This window comes from Anolis sagrei, chromosome 7 (genome assembly GCF_037176765.1).
Source record: "Anolis sagrei isolate rAnoSag1 chromosome 7, rAnoSag1.mat, whole genome shotgun sequence".
NCBI classification, from domain to species: Eukaryota; Metazoa; Chordata; class Lepidosauria; order Squamata; family Dactyloidae; genus Anolis; species Anolis sagrei.
The window spans coordinates 33878117-33901935 of record NC_090027.1 but is presented as its reverse complement, the minus strand read 5'-3'; the positions used below and the strand labels follow the sequence as shown (position 1 = coordinate 33901935).

General features: G+C 42.4%; 1 protein-coding gene across 2 annotated transcripts in view; it reads right to left on the bottom strand.

Annotated features, from left to right (window-relative positions):
• The window catches only part of GLB1L2 (galactosidase beta 1 like 2), a 96636-nt gene that overhangs the window by 47469 nt on the left and 25348 nt on the right, over positions 1–23819 (bottom strand). For both annotated transcript variants that reach the window (XM_060787710.2, XM_067470768.1), the window contains 3 exons: positions 18896–19004; positions 15939–16031; positions 3964–4045 (listed from right to left, as the gene is read on the bottom strand). In XM_060787710.2, the coding sequence (XP_060643693.2) occupies positions 3964–4045; positions 15939–16031; positions 18896–19004 (284 nt within the window). The remainder of the gene's footprint in view (positions 1–3963; positions 4046–15938; positions 16032–18895; positions 19005–23819) is intronic.

Genomic DNA, 23819 nt, shown 5'->3' with positions numbered 1-23819 from the left:
GTTTGTTAATAAACTTTGTTTGCACCTTTTACTTGTGTTTGGCTCCTTTAAGGCTTCTGGTTCACAACTTCACTTGTAGAAATCAACAAGTTGCTCCAAAAGCCACGTTGAGACTTTGGAAATCAGAGTCTCATCATCTGAAAAATGCTTGCCCTTCAAAAATGACGGCATTGTTGGAAAGAGGTGGAAAATGATGTGAGGTTGGGTGAATAATGGAGATGTGGTCGAATGTCAAAGGCACAGAGGCATGCTTCTTCCATTTGGACAACACGTGAGCTGTGAACTGGTGAAGGTGGACACATTTGGTGAGCATGCCACATTGTCACTTGGTTTTGACGGCGTCCCACAATTTCTGCAGCAGTGAAGCATAGTATGACCCAGTGATCATGGTACCCTTTGCTAGGAAATCCATCCATCCTACTCCCAAAATATTGTGAGCATGACCTTGCCTGCTGAGAGTTGGGCACGTGACTTCTTTGGAAGAAGTGAGTTATGATGCTTCCATTGCATCAACTCAGTCTCAGGATCATAGTGATAGACCCAGATTTCATCCTGTGTGATCATTCTGTTGAAAAAGTCCTCCTAGTTTCCATGGCACATATCAACAAAGCCTGAGAGCATTCAACTCGTTCTTGCTTCTAGAAAGGTGTGAGCAGCCAGGGACCCAGCAAGCAGATACCGTATGCAGGTGAAGATGGTCTTGGGTGATTTTTTTTCCCATGGACCCCACAGTAATATTGATACTGGTTGCCGCAAATGGTTATATGACAATTTTCCAAAATGGCGACCTCCACTTGCTCGATGGTGTGTTCATCAATAGCAATGTGGGGTCACCCTGGAATTGTGTGTTGTCTTGCGGCAACCCCAGAGGCACTCCAAGTGGCCAGATACTGGTCAAAGGACATTTAACCAAATACCAAATTTACAAAATCTGTGTGGTTTTTTTTTCTTTCTTTTTTCTTTTCTTTTTCTTTTTAATCTCTGTGTTTGTTCTGCTCTGTTAGAATTGTAATACAATGGTTGCTGATGACACGATAAATACCCTGGAATTCAGTCCGACCACATTTGAATTGACAATGCCAGTTAATGACGCCATCATATGACAGAGAATCCTCACCATAAACCTCTTTCATCTCATCGAACATCTCCTTTGGTGTGCAGACTTTCAAGTAAAGGAACTTGATGACTGCTCTGTATACCACTGGGTCCATTCTCAAACCTCACACCACTACAGAACCTGTATAATCAAGTTGGTTATCAGTTCTGAGTTGTAAATTCGTACGTAACCTATAGAGACTTATATCAATACACATGTGCAGTTTCAGCATCCTGTGATAAATAGAAGTAGATCAGGGGAAATCTTTAATGACCGACCGTCGTATCTAGGGAATGGCTGGGAGTTGTAGTCCAAAGAAGCAGCTTTCACCCAGCTCTACGAATTCAGAATTGGACCACAAAAAGAACTCAGCCTTATGTAAGACTAGGTAGGGCCCTTTCCGGCAAATGCCCTCTACTGCACAGAGGGCAATCCATCCGGAAACAAAAATTCCTGAATCTCCAAACAGGTCTTTAATGTAATGACAAATTTCACAGGTGAATGCAGCTATAAGGTTTCAACACATCACTACATTTATTTGGAGGCTTTACATATCTAATCTCCGCCTTCCCAGCTCAATTCTGACACCTGAAGCCATCCTCCTTGTTCACAAAAGCAGATGCAGGGAAGGCAGACCATGCTTATTCTTATTCTCACCACCTACGACCTCAAGATTACAGGACATCCACTGACTCACAGAGCCCTCTCGCTTCAGCAAAACAGATGCTCTGAAGGAGACTGCTTATCAGGAGGAAATAATAATACTTAAAAAAAAAAAACACCCCCGAACAGATTACACAGGCCGTCTCAGAAACAGAGAGATTAATTTGCATGGGAGGCTAAGAGCTGAAAGCCGGAGAAGGTGAAGACTCCAGATGAGCTTGGGAGACCCAAAGCTCGGGAAAAGAAGCTAGAAAGTGAGTCAAGGTGAATGGCGAGATAAGAATGAGAAAGAAAGAGTCCCTGGAGCCTCTGGTGTAAAAAGGCATCACCAAGATGCTGCTTCAAAGGCCATAAATCCAACATTCCCAAGCTGAGCATGAACATAACAGCCCAATCCAACACAAATAATATAAACACCCACTTTCCATGTGAAGGACTGCAACTTCCAGAAGAGGAAGCTTCCAGGTTTTCCAGTCCAACACACTTTGGAGTATATGGATGTCCTATCTACATCTATATAAATAAAAATGTAATGTTCATTTGTGGGATTAACATAACTCAAAAACGACTGGACGAATTGCCGCCAAATTTGGCCACAAGACACCTACTAATCCAAGGAATGACCATCGCTCAAAAAATTGATTTTGGCATTTGGGAGTTGTAGTTGCTGGGATTTACAGTTCACCTACAATCAAAAAGCATTCTGAACTCCGCCAACGATGGCACTGAATCAAATGTGGTTCACAGGACTCCCATGACCAACAGAAAACACTAGAAGGGTTTGGTGGGCATTGATTTTGACTTCTGGAATTATAGTTCACCAACATGCAGAGAGCACTGTGGACTAAAACAATGAAGGATCTAGATCAAATTTGTCATGAATACTCTATATCAGCATTTCTCAACCTGGGGGTCGAGACCCCTAGGGGGGTCACGAGGGAGAGTCAGAGGGGTCACCAAAGACCTTTAGAAAACACAGTATTTTCTGTTGGTCATGAGGGTTCTGTGTGGGAAATGTGACCCAATTCCATCATTGGTGGGGTTCAAAATGCTCTTTGATTGTAGAACTATAAATCATAGCAACTACAACTCCCAAATGTCAAAGTCTATTTTCCCCAAATTCCACCAGTGTTCACATTTGAGCATGTTGAGTATTTGTGCCAATTTTGGTCCAGGTCCATCATTGTTTAAGTCCACAGTGCTTTCTGGTTGTAGGTGAACTACAACTCCAAAACTCAAGGTCAGTGTCCATCAAACCCACCAGTATTTTCTGTTGGTCAGGAGAATCCTGTTCCAAGTTTGGTTCAATTGCATCACTGGTGGAGTTCAGAATGCTCTTTGATTGTAGGTGAGCTATAAATCCCAGAAACTACAACTCCCAAATGACAAAATCCATCCCCCCACAATTCCACCAATATTCAAATTTGGGCGTATCAGTTATTTGTGCCAAATTTGGTCCAGTGAATGATAATACATCCCGCATATCAGATATTTACAATATGATTCATAACAGTAGCAAAATTAGTTATGAAGTAGCAACAAAAAATAATGTTACGGTTGTGGGTCACCACAACATGAGGAACCCCCATGACCAACAGAAAATACGTAAGGTCATCCAGTCCAACTCCCTTCACCAGGACAAGAAAACGTAATCAAAGCTCTCCTGACAAAGAGCCATCCAGCTGTAGACATAGATAGATACACATGATTCACACACACAGATATAGTATCATAGATTTGGAAGGGACCCCTAAAGAAGGAATTATATGCTGCATGTTCCAGAGTGAGAAAATCAGACAATCTCCACATCAACATTGACAAAGAAACAGCAAGAAATACTGTTTACCCACAAGCATAAAGACATTACATATATTAGAAACCAACACTTTCTAAGTACTTTATTTTCCAGATCTCCAGACTCGGTCACAGCAACGCATGACAGGGGACGGCTAGTATAAATATAAAATTGACAGAGAAACGTAAACAGAGATGGTAACAATGCCTCCATCCACATACAACCCAAAGTCTCCAGGATTTTACAGTTCCCACACAATCATCCCATTCCTCTTTCCTTTTCGAGCACTTGCTCTATCAGTAGAGTAAGGAGGAAAAATGTAACTCCATGAGAGACAGAATAGATGTGCATTATCTATCTAGTACCTTAGCTGCCACTACTTCCTTGCCACAGTGGTACATATACATACCTCCTTCCACAGTGCCAGAAGCCAATCCATCGTGGTTGTCAGAGGTCATCAACATCTCCACAATCTTCCTGCTGGTCAGGGCCTGCGCAAGGAGAACCATCGACATTCAACATTACGGGATTCAAACAACAATATAACTGACATCAGGGGCAAAGTGGGGATTTGAGCATATTGTATACACTCATGTATAAGCTAGCCTCCGTGTGTCAAGGGCAGGTTCAGAGGTCAAAATTATGGATTTTGATATGACCGACGGCTAAGTCAAGGGTCATTCCATCAAGAAGGAGAAGTGTGATTGCTGCCTCAGGACACCAGTCAAGCCTTGGAGCTTCTTTTAGACTCTGTTTACTGCACAACATTTTTTAGTAAGGGTTACGCCATAGCACCTAGCCCTCCTCAACGGTGACATCCTTTGAAATCTTGAAACATGGCTCTCATGCTCCCTCTTTACCTTCTCTTCTTCCAGCTAAACATCCCTCAGGAGGAAAGAGGAAGGAAAAAAGAGAAGGAAGGGAGAGATTAGGAGAGGAGAAAGATGGATGGAAGGAAGGAACAGCAGAAGGGAAGGGAAGAGAGAAGCAAGGAACAACCAAAAGGGAGGGAGGGAGGGAGGAAGGAGAAGAATGGAAGTAAGGAAAGGTGGAATGGAATTGTGGGAGGGAGAGAGGGAGGGAAGGGAGAAAAGAGAGAAGAAATGAACAACCAAAGGGAGGGAGGGAGGGAATGGCAGGAGGGGAGAAAAGAAAGAAGCAAGGAACAACCAAGAGGGAGGGGGCAACGAAGGAACGAAGGAAGGAAGGGGAGGATGGAAGGAAGGAAAGGTGGAAGGGAATGGTGGGAAGGAAGGGAGGGAGGGAGGAAAGAGAGAACAAGGAACAACCAAAAGGAAGGGAAGGGAAGGGAAAGGAGAGGAGAGGAGAGGAGAGGAGAGGAGAGGAGAGGAGGAGGGGAGTTGAGGGGAGGGGAGGGGAGGATGGAAGGAAGGAAGGAAGGAGGAAGGGAATGGTGGGAAGGGAGGGAGGGAGGGAGGAAAGACAGAAGCAAGGAACAACCAAAAGGAAAAAAGGAAGGAAGGAAGGAAGGAAGGAAGGAAGGAAGGAAGGAGAAAGACAGAGAGGAAAGGAGGAAGGAAAGAGGGAAGGAAGGAAGGATGAAGGGAAGGAGGGAAATAGAAAGAGGGAGGGAAGGAGGAAGGAAAGAGAGAAGGAAGGTAGGATAGAATGACGAGAGAGAGGATGGCCTGGAAAAAAGAGCCCAAAGGACCGTATCTGGCTCCCGGGCCTGAGTTTGCCCATACCTGACCTATCCTGACCTGTGGATAAATTTTCACTAAATTGTCTAGGATTATACATGAGTATATACAGTCTTTGTTACTGGAAGCAAAGGGATCTCTGAACCAAAGTTCATTCGAGCGGCTGCTTTAGAGGGCAGCCGGAAGCACAGACATGGACAGGAGGTCCTCTCTTGACTTGAGCCTATTTATACTTATCCTGTGACCTAATTTACAGGTCACAGACTTTCATAAGGACCATACTTCACACCCTGATTTCCTTTTGTACTGCCTTTTCTTCAGAGCCTGAAATAGTCCAGTAGCCCTGGCACAGTGTCCCAAACAACTGACTTCTGCAAGCACTTTTTTGTCTTTATTCCACCCATGGGACTCACTGCAGCTAAAATTCAAGTGTTTATCATTAGTGCTGAGTTTTTACTTTTTCTCTCCTTTCAGATGTAAATCAGCACACCCTTTGGATTCTATCTTATCTATCAATAAGGTCTTTAATACTCTCCAAAGGTGCAGTAGTACATACTATGTTATATATGACCACCAACAAATATTATTAATAATAGGTTAATGGGATTTTTTAAAAAATAGGCATGTTGAATTTGCGTTGTTGGCATGAGAGCAATAGACTGAGCTGCATCCTGTGCTCGCAGAGTGATGCAAGAACAACAAAAATAGAAACAGCCAAGGGAGGCCCAGGTGTGCGTGCACTCAAATCATCACATCATGATGCCTTTCTAAATAGTATCTCCCACATCTGGTGCAAAGTGGGTGTCAGAAGCAAAGAGATATATATGGAGATGTAGATGATCAGAAAGTCGAAGGTGTGAAATGTGCCCAGCAGATTTAGACAAATGTTTTGCTCACATGTTGGATGCTCAAATCCTATTACATGTAAAATGGCATGCCTTTTTGGAATTTATTTTGGAATATTTTCAAGTCATGGATGGTTTCTCCATGGACAATACCCTATATATTCGAGTATAAGCCAAGCTTTTCTGCACTGTTTTGGGCTGAAAAAGTCCTCCTTGGCTTACACTCAAGTCAAAGTTATTTATTATTTTACTCTGTTATGATGATGATGATGATTACATGTATTATTTTACTCTATGTAGTATTATAATGATTACATTTACATTATTTTACTCTATTATTTTTATTTTTATTACAGTTATTATTTTACTCTATTATTTTACTGACACAAAAACCACAGTATGACACAGCAAACGAGATATATATGCTGGATTTTGTATCACAAAATCACAAGTCGAACACTTCGCAAATATATAGAACTGTATTTTACATTTATTATTATTATTATTATTATTATAAACACAACAAGATGAGTCCACAGCAGACAAGATCTCTCTGCTGGCTGTTGTATTGGATCACACGTCAGACACTTCCCAAGTGCTTATTATTATTATTATTTGAAACACAACAACATGAGTCCACAGCAGACAAGATCACTCTGCTGGTTGTTGTATTGGATCACCTCTAGATTGGACTACTGTAATGCCCTCTACGTGGAGCTGCCCTTGAAAACGGCTCAGAAATTTCAACTGGTCCAACAGGCAGCAGTCAGGATGTTAACTCAGTGTATGAACCCATGTGCTCACTTCGTTCATCCGGAGAGGCCCTGCTCGCGATTCCGCCTGCGTCGCAGGCACAGCTGGTGGGGACGCGAGACAGGGCCTTTTCTGTGATGGCCCCCCGACTCTGGAACACCCTCCCCAAAGATCTTAGACAGGCCCCTACATTGGCAGTCTTTAGAAAGAACCTGAAGACTTGGCTGTTCTGATGTGCCTTTCCAGAGTAGGAATTGTCCAACAACAAGTCCCAGAAGCACTTTATTAGAATTAAGATTGCCGCACACTGCACACTGCACTTACCCCATAATCCTTACATATCACTTGTCACGTCAGCACTTTTAATCTGTACCCATTACTCTGGCCCGGCCCATTTTTATTGCGTCTTGGTGTATTGTTTTATTGCTTGTTGTTTAATATTGCTTTAACTGTCTTTAATTTGCTTAGGTTGCGTATTGTTATGTTGTGTTTTGAGCCTTGGCCTTTGTAAGCCGCATCGAGTCCTGCAGGAGATGCTAGCGGGGTACAAATAAAGATATAATAATAATAATAATAATAATAATAATAATAATAATAATATTGGATCACACGTCGGACACTTCCCAAGTGTCTAGGACTGTGTGATGTATTGGCGAATAATGCGTGCAGATCCCAGTAAGGTGGCCTTCTGCTGCTGGCAGGTGGTAATCTTGTCAGCACTGATTGTGTTTAAGTGCAGGCCAAGGTCTTTAGGCACTGCACCCAGTGTGCCGATCATCACTGGGACCACCTTGACTGGTTTGTGCCAGTTCGATCTTTAAATCCTCATATCGTGTCAGCTTTTTCAGTTGTTTCTCTTCGATCCTGCTGTCACCTGGGATTGCAACATCGACAATTCATACTTCTTCTTTTTTAAACAGGATTGTGAGATCAGGAGTATTGTGCACCAAAACTCTATCAGTTTGAATTCAGAAGTCCCAGAGTAGTTTGACGTGTTCATTTTCTGTAACTCTTTCCTGCTTGTGATCCCACCAGACCTTTTGTCGCAGGCAGATGGTGTTTGTGGCACAAGTTCCAACGAATCATCTGAGCAACGGTGTTATGCCTCTGCTTGTAGTCTGTCTCTGCGATCTTCTTGCAGCAGCTGAGGATGTGATCTATTGTTTCATCTGCTTCCTTGCAGAGTCTACATTTGGATCACACGTCGGACTATTATTATTATTATTATTATTATTAATCTATGTATTATTATTATTTCATTTATTATTTTTCTCTAATTATTATTATTCTATTTATTATTTTACTGTATTTCTTATTGCTATTATTCCATTTATTATTTTACTCTATTTATTATTATAACATTTATTATTTTACTCTGTTATTATTACATTTCTATTGTTTTACTCTATTATTATTTTTATTACATTTATTATTTTACTCTCTTTATTATTATTGGAAAGACACATAAACACAATTACACTGAAGAAAATTAGAATAATGGTTGGACAGTCTTATCCTAAACTACAAATTTATGTAAATATTCAAAAACATTTAACCTACGGATGCCTTAATTAATGTAATTTTATTGGTATCTATTTTTATCTTGAGATTTACCAGTAGCTGCTCCATTTCCCACCCTCAGCTTATACTCAAGTCAATACATTTTCTCAGTTTTTTGTGGAAAAATTAGGTGTTTCGGCTTATATTCAGGACGGCTTATACTCAAGTATATATGGTATATACTTTGTGGCCAAGTTTGATTGTCTTACAAGGGTTGAATGAAAAGTAATGCCTCCACCTTCGTAACTCCTCAGTAGATGACAGTACTAGTATGTGGCAGGTACTGGCTTGTTCAGTAGACTCTCCTCTACAGTTCCATTTTGGTGGGAAGCCTTAGCATTGAACGATTGTGTTGCTAAAGTGCAAAGTATGGAACCCTGCGCAGACAGTCTTTCAATGCGACTTAAGCAATGTGTAGTCATTGAATTCTTGACAGCAGAAGGTGTCACCCCAAAGGAGATTCATCAGAGAATGCAAGCTGTGTTGATGTGAGTACTGTGCGTTGTTGGGCGAGTAAGTTTAAAGATGTTGCGGTGGGAACATCTGACTTGCGTGACAAACAAAGAGTTGGACTTCCTGTGACAGCAACCACCGAGTTTCACAAGCAAAAGATTGACAGATTGATTCAGGACGATCGTCATATCACTCAGAGAGAAATTTCAAACATAATCGGCATTTCACAAGAACATGTGGGTCACATTATTGTTTTGCTTGGCTATCAGAATATCTGTGCACAATGGGTACCCAGGATGCTGACGGCTGAAATGAAAGCGCACAGACTTGAAACTTCAGAGACTGGATCTCACCAGCGTATGACATCCTCCATACAGTCCAGATTTAACACTGTCTGACTGCCATCTGTTCCCGATAATTAAAGAAGATCTGCGGGGACATCATTATGCTTCTGATGAAGACGTTGAGAGAACTGTGAGATGCTGGTTGCAGAAACAGAGTGTCAACTTCTTCCGTGACAGCTTCAGAAAACTTGTTTATCGTTCGCAGAAATGTATCAAATTGTCTGGTGATTATGAGAATGCAAGCTGTTTATGGTGATTGTGTTGATGTGAGTACTGCTGGGGTGGGAACATCTGACTTGTGTGACAAACAAAGAGTTGGATGTCCTGTGACAGAAGCCACTGAGTTTCACAAGCAAAAGGTTGACAAATTGATTCAGAATGATCGTCGTTTCACTCAGAGAGAAATTTAAAGCATAATTGGCATTTCACAAGAACGTGTGGGTCACATTTTTGCTTTGCTTGGCTATCAGAAGATCTGTGCACGATGGGTACACAGCAGAACTTCAGAGACCGGATCACACCACCGTATGGCATCCTCCATACAGTCCAGATTTAGCACCATCTGTTCCTGATAATGAAAGAAGATCTGCGGGAACATCATTATGCTTCTGATGAAGATGTTGCGAGAACTGTGAGATGCTGGTTGCAGAAACAGAGTGTCAACTTCTTCTGTGACGGCTTCAGAAAACTTGTTTATTGCTGGCAGAAATGTATCCAATTGTCTGGTGATTATGTGGAAAAGTGAGTAGTGGTAGTTAAAGGGCACATTCTAAGGATTATTTCTGCTTTTGATTTATTAAAATATTCCCATCCAAATCCAAGTAATGAAGGTGGAGGCATTACTTTTCATTCAACCCTCGTACAAAGGGAAAGCTTGGTAGTGGGTCTGTAAGTGACTTTAGAGACTTATTGTGGATCTGTGTAGTCTTTTCCACTTTGTGGACATATATTTTCAGGTGGAAGTGGGTCCCGACAAGGGTTTGCTTTCCTCTTGCCATTTTTCTCCCTTATGCCTTCTTTTTTTCTGTAATTTTGATGATGTTGTTTGCTGTTTATGTTTTGGTTTCATTTAGCTGTAATGTGTTGTCCGGGCTTTGCCCCATGTAAACTGCTCCGAGTCCCCATCGGGGAGATGGTGATGGGGTATAAATAAAGATTATTATTATTATTATTATTATTATTATTATTATTATTATTATTATTCATGCCTATACAGAGGGCACACTGCTCAAGAACATTTCCTTTCCTTTCTGAGACCCACAGAAACAAAAGGATGGATTGTACAACTTCCATCTTTATAAGAAGTCTTTTCATGGAGTGTAGTTTGAAAAGAAAAATGGGAGGACACTTCTAATTATCCCTCTATCAATATGGCTACAGGTCATGCTGGCTGGTGGACTCTAGGAACTGCAGTCCAAAAGAAAAGCATTTTCAGCTCTGGGAATATGAGACTCTAATCCAGATCATAACTAGCTTGGTGCCCTTCAGTGATGGACTAGCGAGTGTTTGCCAATCTATTGAGGAACACATCAGTCTTAACTTTCTCGTTCCTGCAGTAGTAAAAAACATGGCAAGGCCTTGGGATTCTTCTTGAGATTGCAGGGAAGAGACTGCGAGTTGACGCCATTCCTCCGAGGAGGATTAGAAGTCCCATCATGTGTCTCTTTGGCCTGACTGTCTGCAGACTGTCTTAAGCAGAGGAGGGAAGGTGACATCAGCCAGGTCTAATCCCACTAATTCGCCAGTGTCCTTCTAGCGGGGAAAAAAGGCCTAAGCAGGCTAGAAGAAGTGTTACTGAAGGTCGAAGTTGCAACTGGGGACTGAGAAGCATGCTGCACTTAGGTATACACCAGAAGTGTGGAATAAGATGGGGGAATTGTTCCATTTGAAAAACCATGTATTATGCACATATGCCAGTTTGTGGCATTCTAAAGGTAAAGGTAAAAGTTTTCCCCTGACATTAAGTCTAGTCATGTCCTACTCTGGGGTTGGTGCTCATCTCCATTTCTAAGCTGAAGAGCCAGAGTTGTCCATTGACACTTCCAAGGTCATGTAGCCAGCATGACTGCATGGAGCGCCATTACCTTCCCACCAAAGCAGTACCTATTTATTTTTTTTGTCGTGTCAGGAGCGACTTGAGAAACTGCAAGTTGCTTCTGGTGTGCGAGAATTGGCCGTCTGCAGGGACGTTGCCCAGGGGACGCCCGGATGATTTGATGTTTTTATCATCCTTGTGGGAGGCTTCTCTCATGTCCCCGCATAAGGAGCTGAAGTTGATAGAGGGAGCTCATCCACCTCTCCCCGGATTCAAACCTGCGACCTGTCGGTCTTCAGTTCTGCCAGCACAGGGCTTTAAGCCACTGCGCCACCGGGGGCTCCTGGGCAGTACCTATTGATCTACTCACACTTGCATGTTTTTTAATTGCTAGGTTGGCAGAAGCTGGGGCTGACAGCGGAAGCTCACGCCGTTCCCCGGATTCGAACCTGCAACCTTTTGGTCAAGAAGTTTAGCATCTCAGCGGTTTAACCCACTGCGCCCTGGGGGACATTCTAAAGATTAATAAAAGGAGTCTCACAGAACAAATGCCAACATTTTACTGGTTTTATTTATTTACTAGCCATCCCCTGCCATGCGTTGCTGTGGCCCAGTCTATATATATGTGTTTTATGTGTGTATATGTGTGTGTATATATTTGTGTATATGTGTATATATGTGTGTGTTTTGCGCATGTGTTGTAAAGTAATTTTTTTGGCTTTTAAGTCACTTCTGCTGTGTTTTTCAGTGTTTTTATGAGTGATGGTCACTCGTTGGCCTGAGAGGTGTATTGTGTCCAAATTTCATGTCAATTCGTCCAGTGGTTTTTGAGTTATGTTAATCCCACAAATGAACATTACATTTTTATTTATATAGATTTATTATTTATGACATTTATATGCTGCCTGTCTCACCCTGAAGGGGACTCAGAGCGGCTTACAAGATATAAACACACACACATACATACAATAAATTATATTATTAGCATAGTACAATATCAGTATTATATATTACTATATTGTATTATACCATTATATTGTAATATTATTAGTAATATTACATGTAATATAAAATATATAATTATAATATCATATTATTAGTATTATATTGTAATACATTATAATATTATAAGTATCATATGTATATACAATATATTATATTACATTTTATAGTCTATTTTTTTCTGTTCTTTTGGTTTTAGGAGTTATATAGCATTTCCCTTTCTCACCTGCCATGACTGTTACCCAAAGAGAAACAAAAAGGCAGAACGACCTGTCTCATCATATCTGCACCAGAGTGGCCAAAGGGGTTTCATCTTAAGATAGACTTCCTAAAACTCCTATCCTTCAGGGATTCCTAACCAGAAAGATCAATAGCTATGGGAATTGTAGTCCAAAACACTCACTCAGAGGACATTGGATTGCAGGAAAGTGGAATGACCTGACACAGGATGGCCAACAGAGTTATTTCAAGGAACTCTCTGTTCATCTGCTTTGCTTACAATGGTGTGATCCCTCCAATGTGTCTCCTCCCGTTGGGACTAACAATGAGATTTAGGTCACTTAATTTCATAGCTGACTGAGGCCAAGAATACAGAGCTCAAGAGCCCCATTCTATTTTGCTAGCCAGCACACCACATTGGCTTCTGCAAATAAAGCTGTCATTGTCCATTCTCCCTTACAACAATGCCTAGCAAAACAAATGACCGAGCTATAACAAGACCCTTGACAATGCCTTGCTTGCATTTGAATCTCGGCTTGAAAACATCACTTTTCTTTGAGCTACAGTTCCCAGATATCCCCAGGTTGGCTGTATTCCCAGCTGAGAGAAAAAAAAAAAGGTGCTGCTCCAGAAGAATTTGCCAAGCTAAAAACGGCTTTTCTTCAGCGCTGGCCTGTTCCAGTTGTCCAAACCGCAGTCTCAATGCAAATATCGCTGCTAGATGGATGAGGCAACGGAAGGAGGCATTAGCAAAATTAGCCTGTCTCAGGATGAGCGTCAGATTACAACAGTTTACAAAACTGCCTTCGTCTGGTTTGCAAAATAATCCCTTGCAAGGAAGGTTCGGAGTCTGGCCACAGGAACAAATGCACACTTCAATGTTTATGTCCTATTTGTTTTAGAAGCTCAGTATGGGATCTGTTTGGGGGAAAAATACACCTCTCTTAAATGAGAGAACCTCTCAATCTCTCAGCTAAAAGTCAGACTTCCTATCTTTGAACTCAATGACCCAAGCACTGATAAAATTAGAAATATTTTGCAGCTAATAATAAGTTGTTTCCATTCTGCCTTGGTCTTGTATTTTTAACTGCCTTAGAGTGCTGGCTAGTTAGTTTTAGAAATCAAATGATGGTAAGCTGTATCTCAAACCCATGAGAAGAGAAATTTCCCAAACAAAATAACCACCATAATTAGGCCAGACCACTTCATATTCAGACAGGCCTTTGACCTTGAATAGGTTGAATGGGTCCATATGAAGCTGACACTTGGCACCTTGTGAATTGGTAGCCGTTAGTGTTATCTACTGTTGGGTCACACCGTGTACAGAAAACCCACACACACAGATAGATATCTACATAAAAACTCCAACCATCACCCAAGTCAAAAAAGAGAGGAAACAAAAACAGAGAGGAAACAAACAAGGACATCTCATCACTTCTCAACAAAAGATTTCTCTAGGCACTGTCAGGCCATTATATGCTAATCAAGGTGGTCAGCTGAAACATTCACACCTAGCTCCAGCAGACAAGAGTCCTTTGTCCCACCCTGGTCATTCCACAGATATATAAACCCTTTTTCATAGTTCCAACAGACCTCACTACCTCTGAGGATGCTTGCCATAGATGCAGGCGAAACGTCAGGAGAGAATGCCTCTAGACCATGGACATATAGCCCGAAAAAACCTACAACAACCCAGTTATCTACTGTTGTTTTAAAATTGTATTATTTTGATTTTATGCTACATGCGTTGACGGGGATTGTTGTTATAATTTTATATGACTTGTTTTATGCACCGTTTTTTCCTGTTGTATGTTATATGTGCACACTGGAGTGCCTTGTAAGCCGCCCCAAGTCCCTTCAGGGAGATGGTGGCAGGATATAAATAAAGATTATTATTATTATTATTATTATTGTTACACAAAAACACAGTTTGTCACAGCAAATGAGATCTATATGCTGGATTTCGTATCACAAAATCACAAGTCGAACACTTCCCAAGCGTCTAGGACTGTGTGATGTATTTTTGAATGATGCGCACAGATCCCAATCAGGTGGGCTTTTGCAGTTAGCAGATCGTGATTTTGTCAATGTTTATTGTTTCCAAATGCCGGCTGAGATCTTTTGTCACGGCACCCAGTGCACCAATGACCACTGGGACCACCTGTACTGGTTTATGCCAGAGTCTTTGCAGTTCAATTTTGAGGTCTTGATAACGGCTGAGTTTTTCCTGTTGTTTTTCCTCAATGCGGCTGTCACCTGGAATGGAGACATCAATCCAAACATTTTTCTTTTCCACAATCGTGATGTCTGGTGTATTGTGTTCCAAAACTTTGTCAGTCTGGATTCGAAAGTCCCACAGTATTTTTGCGTGTTCATATTCCGCGACCTTTGCGGGTTTATGATCCCACCAATTTTTTACTGCTGGCAGGTGGTCCTTGTGACATAAGTTCCAGTGAATCATTTGGGCCACAGAGTTGTGTCTTTGTTTGTAGTCCGTCTGTGTGATTTTCTTGCAACAGCTGAGGAGATGATCCATGGTTTCATCAGCTTCCTTGCACAGTCTGCATTTTGGGTCATCAGCTGATTTTTCAATCCTGGCCTTAATGGCATTGGTTCTGATGGCTTGCTCCAGGGCTGCAAGTATCAGGCCTTCTGTCTCCTTCTTCAGGGTTCCATTCATGAGCCATAAGCAAGTCTTCTCCCTGTCAACTTTTCCTTCAGTTTTGTCAATGCCCATGCAATGCTTTGCTGTGCCAGCTGTCAGCTCTGACTTGGAGTGCAGTTTTCTTGTACTGGTTCTTTGTCCGCTGTGCTTAGAGAAGTTATTATTATTATTATTATTATTATTATTATTATTATTTGAAACACAACAAGATGAGACCACAGCAGATACTCTGCTGGGTGCTGTATTGGATCACACTTCGGACACTTACCAAGTGTCCAGGACTGTGCGATGTATCAGCGAATAATGCGTGCAGATCCCAGTAAGGTGGCCTTTTGCAGCTGGCAGATGTTAATTTTGTCAATGCCAATTGTGTTTAAGTGCAGGCCAAGGTCTTTAGGCACTGCACCCAGTGTGCCGATCAAAACTGGGACCACCTTTACTGACATGTGCCAGAGTCTGCAGTTCGAGCTTTAAATCCTCATATCATGTCAGCTTTTCCTGTTGTTGTTGTTATTATATTATTTTGACTGGTAGATCTCACAGGACTAATGACATCAATGCTAAGGCTGTAGTGCATGGAAATAGTTTTGCTACATCAGACCAAAGGCCTACCATGTCCCTTTCCTCCTGTTTCCCACAGTAGTAGATCATGTGCCCAAAGGAAGCCCACAAGCAAGATACAAGGAAAGCAGGAAGCCCCTATGGTTGTCATCAGGAGTACAACCCTGTCACAGTTAGCAATAGTCTGGTGGCTTCATCAATATAGAGGAAGAAGAGGGGCAGGCACAACAGTAAAATCAGAGACAACAGAAAAGAGTAATTTAAGAGACCGGCAGGAGGTCTTTACCATTTTTATATACGTCATGTAACTCGGATCTTGGGCATAGGAGCCATACTCATTCTCCACCTGCACAGCGATGATTGGACCACCATACTTGTACTACAAAGAGAAGGGAGAAAAAAAATAAGCCAATCAATCTAATCTACAAAGGTTCACTGAAGAGGAAAAGGGCGCAGATAACATCATCAACCATTGATATTTTTGATCCAGTGGGTTCACAGGGATGGCTCATCACGATGGTATGTACAATCCTTGAGGATAGGAATTAGGCCAAGAGTACATTAATTATGCAAGGTCCCCTTTATTTAAGTGTTGCAGGAAGGGGACTATAGTAAAAGCAACACCTATCTCAGCTCAGCCACAAATTCTTTCAGGAACCTTGGCGGGGTGGGAGTTACCTTCTCCCAACTTTGTTGTTTGGGGTGTTCAAGTAATTTTGAACTCAGGATGACACCAAGGCAAACCTAACAAGGGATTTTCTTGGCCAGTTTTATTCAGAGAGGGTCCCTTTGCTTCCTCTGGGGCTGAGAGAGACTAACTTACCCAAGGCCACCCAGTGGCTGAGCGGGTCCAAATCCAATGCGCAAACTATCATCCAAACCAAATGTTCAACCCAAACCCAGTGCCCAAACTATGACTGAGGAGAACTTCAGAGCACTTGATATAGCGCCAACTCAAAGCACTCTGAGAATATTAAAATGGCTCATGGTGACTACAGACCCAGAAAGAAAGCTAAACATTCCCTGAATTATTTTTATTTTGCAAAAAAAAAAAAAGCCAAAATTCAGGGCATCTATGAAAACATCAATGCGTTGCAATCATCATCACACAACTCTTTCCGAGTGCAGTAGACTTGACATACCATATTTTCCGGCGTATAAGATGACAGGGCATATAAGACGACCTCCAATTTTGCCTATTAAAAGTTAGGATATACTCGCCATATAAGACTACCCCTCTTCCAACGCACACCAAATAAAAGTTTTAAAAACATGAGATTTGATTTCAATATGGTAATTTTCCTATTACTGTACCTCCTTCTCTGCCTCTCAGATCTTGCACATGAGCACCTGCACCGCTTCACTGCAGTCCTCAGGAACGACATCTGAGAGGCAGATCCCTTCACTTACACCTTCCCGGTGAGGCACCTCCTCACCTCGTCATCGGTACCATGTTAAGTCACTTCTTTCCACGAATCCTGGTGAGTGGATTTTCTTCTACCGTACTTGTACAGTGCTGCCCTTGCTGCTTTCATACGGTCGCCGCATACGGCGGGGATGCGGCTGCAGCCGTTTTTGAGCTCCCCCCACAATATGCAGTGACCGCAGACTGTCCAGTCCAGCTCGGAAGTTTCAGCACCCGCCTTATAAGACGACACCCGGTGTATAACACAGCCCCCGACTTTTGAGAAGACTTTCCTGGGTTAAACCTCTTCAATCTTCCAGGAGGCTCTTCTCTCGCTCCCAACCTCGTCCCAAGTGTAGCATGTGGGGACGAGAGAGAGAGCCTTCTCGGTGGTAGCCCCCTGGCTTTGGAACTCATTACCTGGGGAGATTAGTCTAGCTTCCACCCTGCCAGATTTTAGGAAAAGCTTGAAAACCTGGCTGTTCCACCTTGCTTTTGATGAATGAACAACAATCCCCATACCATGACTGTCCCCGCATATACTTGTCCTCCTGGTGCAGTTCACCTTATTCTTAGTGGGCAATGAAACCCCATAGCTTGTCCCTCCTGCATCTCCTGTATCTCCAACAGATAAATCACTCCAGTTTTCCCATCCCGTGTCCCCTTGTTTTTATCCTTCGTTAAACTCCTTATTCTTAATTTCTATTTTATTTCATACCCGGTGTTTTTATCCCACTGTGTTATTTTTTTATTGTTGTATTTCATTGTTTTTATTGTTTGTATTTTATTTTTGTTATTATCTGTTGCATGTACTTCATTTGCTTACTGTTTTTGTTGGGCTTGGCCTCATGTTAGCCGCCCTGAGTCCCTGAGGGGAGATGGTGGCGGGGTATAAATAAAGTTTAATAATCATGTTGTTGTTGTTCATTCGTTCAGTCATTTCCGTCTCTTTGTGACCTCATGGACCAGCCCACACCAGAGCTCCCTGCTGGCTATGGCAACCTCCAGCTCCTTAAGTCAAGCCAGTGCCTTCAAGAATACCATCCCTCCATCTTGCCCTTGGTCCCTGTCGGCCATCTCCACCCCCAGCTCCTTCAAGGTCAATCCAGTCACTTCAAGGATGCTATCCATCCATCTTGCCTTTGGTTGGACCCTCTTCCTTTGCTACGGTTAGGGATACAGGTAATACTGCTTTTTAATCTGGAAGAACATCTCTCCATGAATCTCAGGATCCCCAAGAATGACTCTGGTCAACTTCTATGGTCAACTTCCACAAGACACTGACCACAAAATCTCACTGAAGAATCTAGAGGTGTTCCTCTAAGAATCTCTAGCTTCTTCAGTGTAACTCTAGTCAACTTCTGGCAAAGGTCCCTGTATAGTCACACTGAAGGATCTTGAGATACCAAGAGAGAACAATTGTAGAGGAATCTCTAGGCCCTTCAGTGTGAATCTAGGTAAACTTCTGGTGGATATATATGTTGTTCATTCGTTCAGTCGTTTCCAACTCTTCGTGACCTCATGGACCAGCCCACACCAGAGCTCCCTGTTGGCCGTCACCACCCCCAGCTCCTTCAAGGTCAATCCAGTCATTTCAAGGATCCCATCCATCCATCTTGCCCTTGGTCGGCCCCTCTTCCTTTTTCCTTCCATTTTCCCCAGCATCATTGTCTTCTCTAAGCTTTCCTTTCTTCTCATGATGTGGCCAAAGTACTTCATCTTTGCCTCTACTATCCTTCCCTCCAATGAGCAGTCGTAATCATAATCAGAATTAAAAAATAGTCTTGTACATCAGAAAATACAGTAAGTAAACTGACCCATCCTTTTATTTTATTTACCTGAAGAGAAACCACTTGGGGAATCAGGTGATCAAAGTAGCTATCCACAGCCTCTGTGAATCCCCGGTAGGTTGTCCTCAACTGCATTTCAGGGTCTTGGAGCAACCAGCTAAAGAAGAGGAAGAGGGAAGAAAAGGTATAACGTAAGAAATAACTGTAAGATCCAGCATCCCGATCCCCATCAGGACCTAAGGGCAAAGAGTATATATAGTTCCATTAGTCTTTTAATATATTTACGATTCACACAAGCAAACATGGCCCCTGAGCAAAGCTCCTCTACCGTGGCTAAACCTCTGGTGGAAAAGACAAGCGGAGAAAAACAAGCACGTAGGACTGGGATGTGTCAGTGATTCCCTCCAGATCCGGTAACCAAGAGACTCTCTCAGCGCTTACTCTGTGATCTTCAAGGTTATTTCTTCATGTCACACTGATTCAAGAAGTTGGGAAGCTGTGGAAGATTGGCTCTCTGTTTCAAGAGGCGGCTCCCCAGGAGGGTCAAAACAAGCCAAGACGCAAAGCGAATCTAGAAAGCAACATGTGTAGGCTTGTTCTTTGATTCCTATATATGGAGGGGGTTATAGGACATCAACACAGTCACCATAAACAGCTTGCATTCTCTGATGAATCTCCTTTGGGGTGACACCTTCTGCTGTCAAGAATTCAATGACTGCATGTTGCTTAAGTCACGTTGACCGACCATCTGCACAGGGTTCCATACTTCACACTTTAACAACACGACTGTTCAATGCTAAGGCTTCCCGCTAAAATGGAACTGTAGAGGAGAGTCTACTGAACAAGCCAGTACCTACCACATACCAGTACTGTCATCTGTTGAGGAGGATAAATAAGCTGAAGATCAATCCCGACAAGACAGAGGTGCTCCAGGTCGATCGTAAGCCGGATCAGGGTATAGGGTGGCAACCTGTGCTTGTTGGGGTTGCACTCCCCCTGAAGTCACAGGTCCGCAGCTTGAGTGTCCTCCTAGACTCATTGCTAACGCTTGAAGCTAGGCATCGGCAGTGGCTAGGAGGGCCTTTAAACAATTAAAACTCAGGCGCCAGCTGTGACCATACCTTGTGAAGTCGGATCTGGCCATGGTGGTCCACGCCTTAGTCACCTCCAGATTGGATTACTGTAATGCACTCTACGTGGGGCTGCCCTTGAAGGCGGCTCAGAAATTTCAATTGATACAACAGGTGGCAGCCAGGTTACTAAATGGAGCGACTTACAGGAAGATCCTTAAACAGTTCGCTGTTTAAGGAGCTCCATTAGCTGCTGTTCCAATTCAAGGTGCAGGTTCTTACCTACAAAGCCCTGAACGGTTTGGGGCCCGCCTACCTGCGTGACTATATTTCTGTGTACAAACCCACGCGATCTCTTCGGTCATCTAGAGAGGCCTTGCTCTTGCTCCCGCCCCCTTCCCAGGAACAATTGGTGGGGACGAGGGAGAGGGCCTTCTCTGTGGTGGCCCCCCGACTATGGAACTCACTCCCCAAGGATAACAGACAAGCCCACACTTTGGGGCCTGAAAACGTGGCTGTTCCAGTGTGCCTTCCCTGAATAAGGAAACAATGCCGTGCTCTGATCAATTCTCTGCAATTGTCATCAGAAGCATTTTACTACCCATTGGGTTGCTCTCCCTACATTATCTCTTAAAACCCTCCTGCTTAAATACATCCTACCTCTGTTCACGCCCAGTGTTTATTTTAAAAAAATTAATTTATTACATCTGGCCCGGCCATAAGGTTTTAAATTCTGTGTGTTATTGTTTATATGTGAGTTATATTAATTGTACTGTTTTATTTGTTTGCTGTTTTGTTTTGACTGATGTGTTGTTGGGCTTGGCCTCAAGTAAGCTGCCCCAAGTCCCCTTGGGGAGATGGTGGCAGGGTATTAATAATAATAATAATAATAATTATTATTATTATTATTATTATTATTAGAGTTACGAAGGCATTACTTTTCATTCAACCCTCGTAAAGCAAGATCCTTTGCTGAATTCCGCCATCTAACCAAGAATTGCTATAAAATTGCAATATTTTCATTCAAAGCAGTATTTTTCATGTTAAGACACAGAATGTGACCTGGTACTGAGATGGTCAAAACTGATGGTTGCATCTTCATAGCATGCACACATCTAATAATGTGTGGGCTCTTTCATACACTGAAGGCTTCTCCTCTTCATATTTTAGAGTGGAAAAAAGGACCCTAAAGCAAAGGCATCCGGTCAAACCTCATTCAGAGACTTTCTCTGGGTCAGCACTCCCATGACCTATGAAGGGTCAAAAGGGTGAGACCAGAAATACCAGTCTATTTGAAGTTAGGGCTCTTATGGTAAGTATGAAGCTTTAGGAGGTGCACTGCAATCATTTGGAAGACAAAAAAGTCTGCACAAAAGCTGGGAAACCTGCAAATGATGGTATCAGGGGAAAGGGAGCACAGCTATCCAGACAAACCCAAAAAGCCTGAACCAACTTGATGCCCCTTAAATGTGCTGGGAAGCCACAATGGGCAAATAATGAGTGATTTAAGTCAAGACAGAACCAGTTTGGGAAAGGCTGTCCTACAGAATTCAATGCACATTGCTGCTTTTTAAATGCTATTACGTGAATACACATCTGAACAGATTCTGACACTGGATTTCTGGAAAACTGCCTGGTTTCACTTCCATGCAATGATTTACATTTTCTGTTTGTGAGGGCAGGCTTCAAACCATAGGGACGGTGTTTACACAAGGTTGTAATATTGCATGGAGAGTGTTTGCATATTATTGATACCCAGGTTTCAATGTTGACTGAAGGAAGTATTTGAGTATGGCTGATACACCTATGCGTGAAATGTGGCCTGTAGTCAAACTTCTAAGCGTGTGGAGTCCTTCTGACTAATACTGTGTTTACTCCTGCAGTTGAGTTACTTGTTTTTTCTGGTGTGGTCTATCTCTTCGAGTGATTTCTGAGATGAACCTATCATGGGATTTTTTTGAGACTGTGAGTTTCCCAAGGTCACCTGCAATAAGAAATTCAATATGCAGATTTAATAAATGTGAATGTAATCATGATGTGTGGGAATGAACGGAAGATGAATGTATGGATGGAGCTAATAATTTTGGAGATACCAGTATAATATTAAGGCCTGCAATGACTAACTACCTGCTTGCTGGACTGTAATTAAAAGTTGCTAATAAGAAATGAAAAGTAAACTCTGATAAGAACTGTGACAGTGATAACATAACTGTTTACAATGTTAAGAAGGAAATCAACACAATTTTGGAGACACCAGTATAATATTAAGCTCTGCAATGACTATCTACCCACTTGCTGGACTGTAATTAAAAGTTGCTAATGAGAAATGAAAAGTAAACTCTGATCAGAACTGAGACAGTGATAACAGAAATGTTTACAATGTTAAGAAGGAAGTCAACACAAGCCAACACCAATCAAGAAGATCAACATATATAGCCAGGAAACTGAAATGGAGCAAGGATGGAAGAAATCTATCATTAATTTACAACTTTGAGATGACATCAGCAGAAGATTCCTATAAAAGACTCAATCTAATAATGCTCAAAGTGTGGCAGACCTGAGGAGTCTGTTCCACCCGCCATGCTCTGCTCCATGGGAAGGAGAGAGATAGTGTACATATGGAGAGCGGCAGATTTGCATGGGAGCAGTCTGGTCACTTTGGCCTTCTTTCTCAAGGGAAGAGGAAGAAGTGCATTTTTGGAGTCTTGGATTTTGTGCAGGGAGTCAGGTTCTGCTGTATGGAAAACAAAGATCTGGTCCTTGGCATTGTGCTTAGGGAAAGGATGTATATTGAAGTTTTGAAATTATGTAAGTTATGAAACTATAAGTTGGCAGGCTGCAGGAAAGCAAGAGGTGCTTCTCCAAGGAGGGAAAAAGGATATGGAAATATTTTGGATGCATGTGGATGAATGTGTGTACATGTGTGTGAATGTTGAGTGAAAACATTACAAAAATTACAAAAACAAGCACGGCCTCAGAAAAATCCTGCAAATCTCTTGGGAAGACAAGTGGACAAACGTCAGCGTGCAGGAAGAAGCAAAGACCATCAGCATTGAAGTGATGGTCCTCCACCATCAACTCCGCTGGACCAGCCACGTGTTCAGATGCCTGACCACCGTCTCCCAAAGCAGTTGCTCTACTCTGAACTCAAGAATGGAAAACAGAATGTTGGAGGACAGGAAAAGAAATTTAAAGATGGGCTCAAAGCCAACCTTAAAAACTCTGGCATAGACACTGAGAACTGGGAAACCCTGGCCCTTGAGTGCTCCAGCTGGAGGGCAGCTGTGACCAGCAGTGCTGAAGAATTTGAAGAGGCACGAATGGAGGGCAAAAGAGAGAAACGTGCCAAGAGAAAGGTGCGTCAAGCCAACCCCGACTGAGACCGCTTTCCACCTGGAAACCAATGCCCTCACTGTGGGAGAAGATGCAGATCAAGAATAGGGCTCCACAGTCACCTGCAGACCCACCAGAATACTGATCCTGGAAGACTATCCTACTCGGCCATCGAGGGATCGCCTAATGAATGAATGAGTGAATGAACATACTCAGGCAAAGAAATGCAAGCCAATATGCAAAATATTGGTAATAATATACTAAGAACATGCATAGAAGTGCATACACAATGCTAATCCCATATTGATATAGATGTCCAATTATTTTTTGTGCCATCTGCTCCAAGAAGAGAGGAGGATGAATCTCTTGACATTTCCAGTGCAAACTGAGAACAAACATGACTTGTTTGTGCTGCCTCCTCTGATGGCTGCCGATACGCATTCCCTCTGGAATGTTACTAACTGGTTTTGTGCAAAATGCTAGACCAAGGGGAGGGGGAGGAATAAATGCTTTTGCTTTGACTAACTGGGACTAGAAAGGCAGTGGACATGAACAAGCCTTCCCTTTTG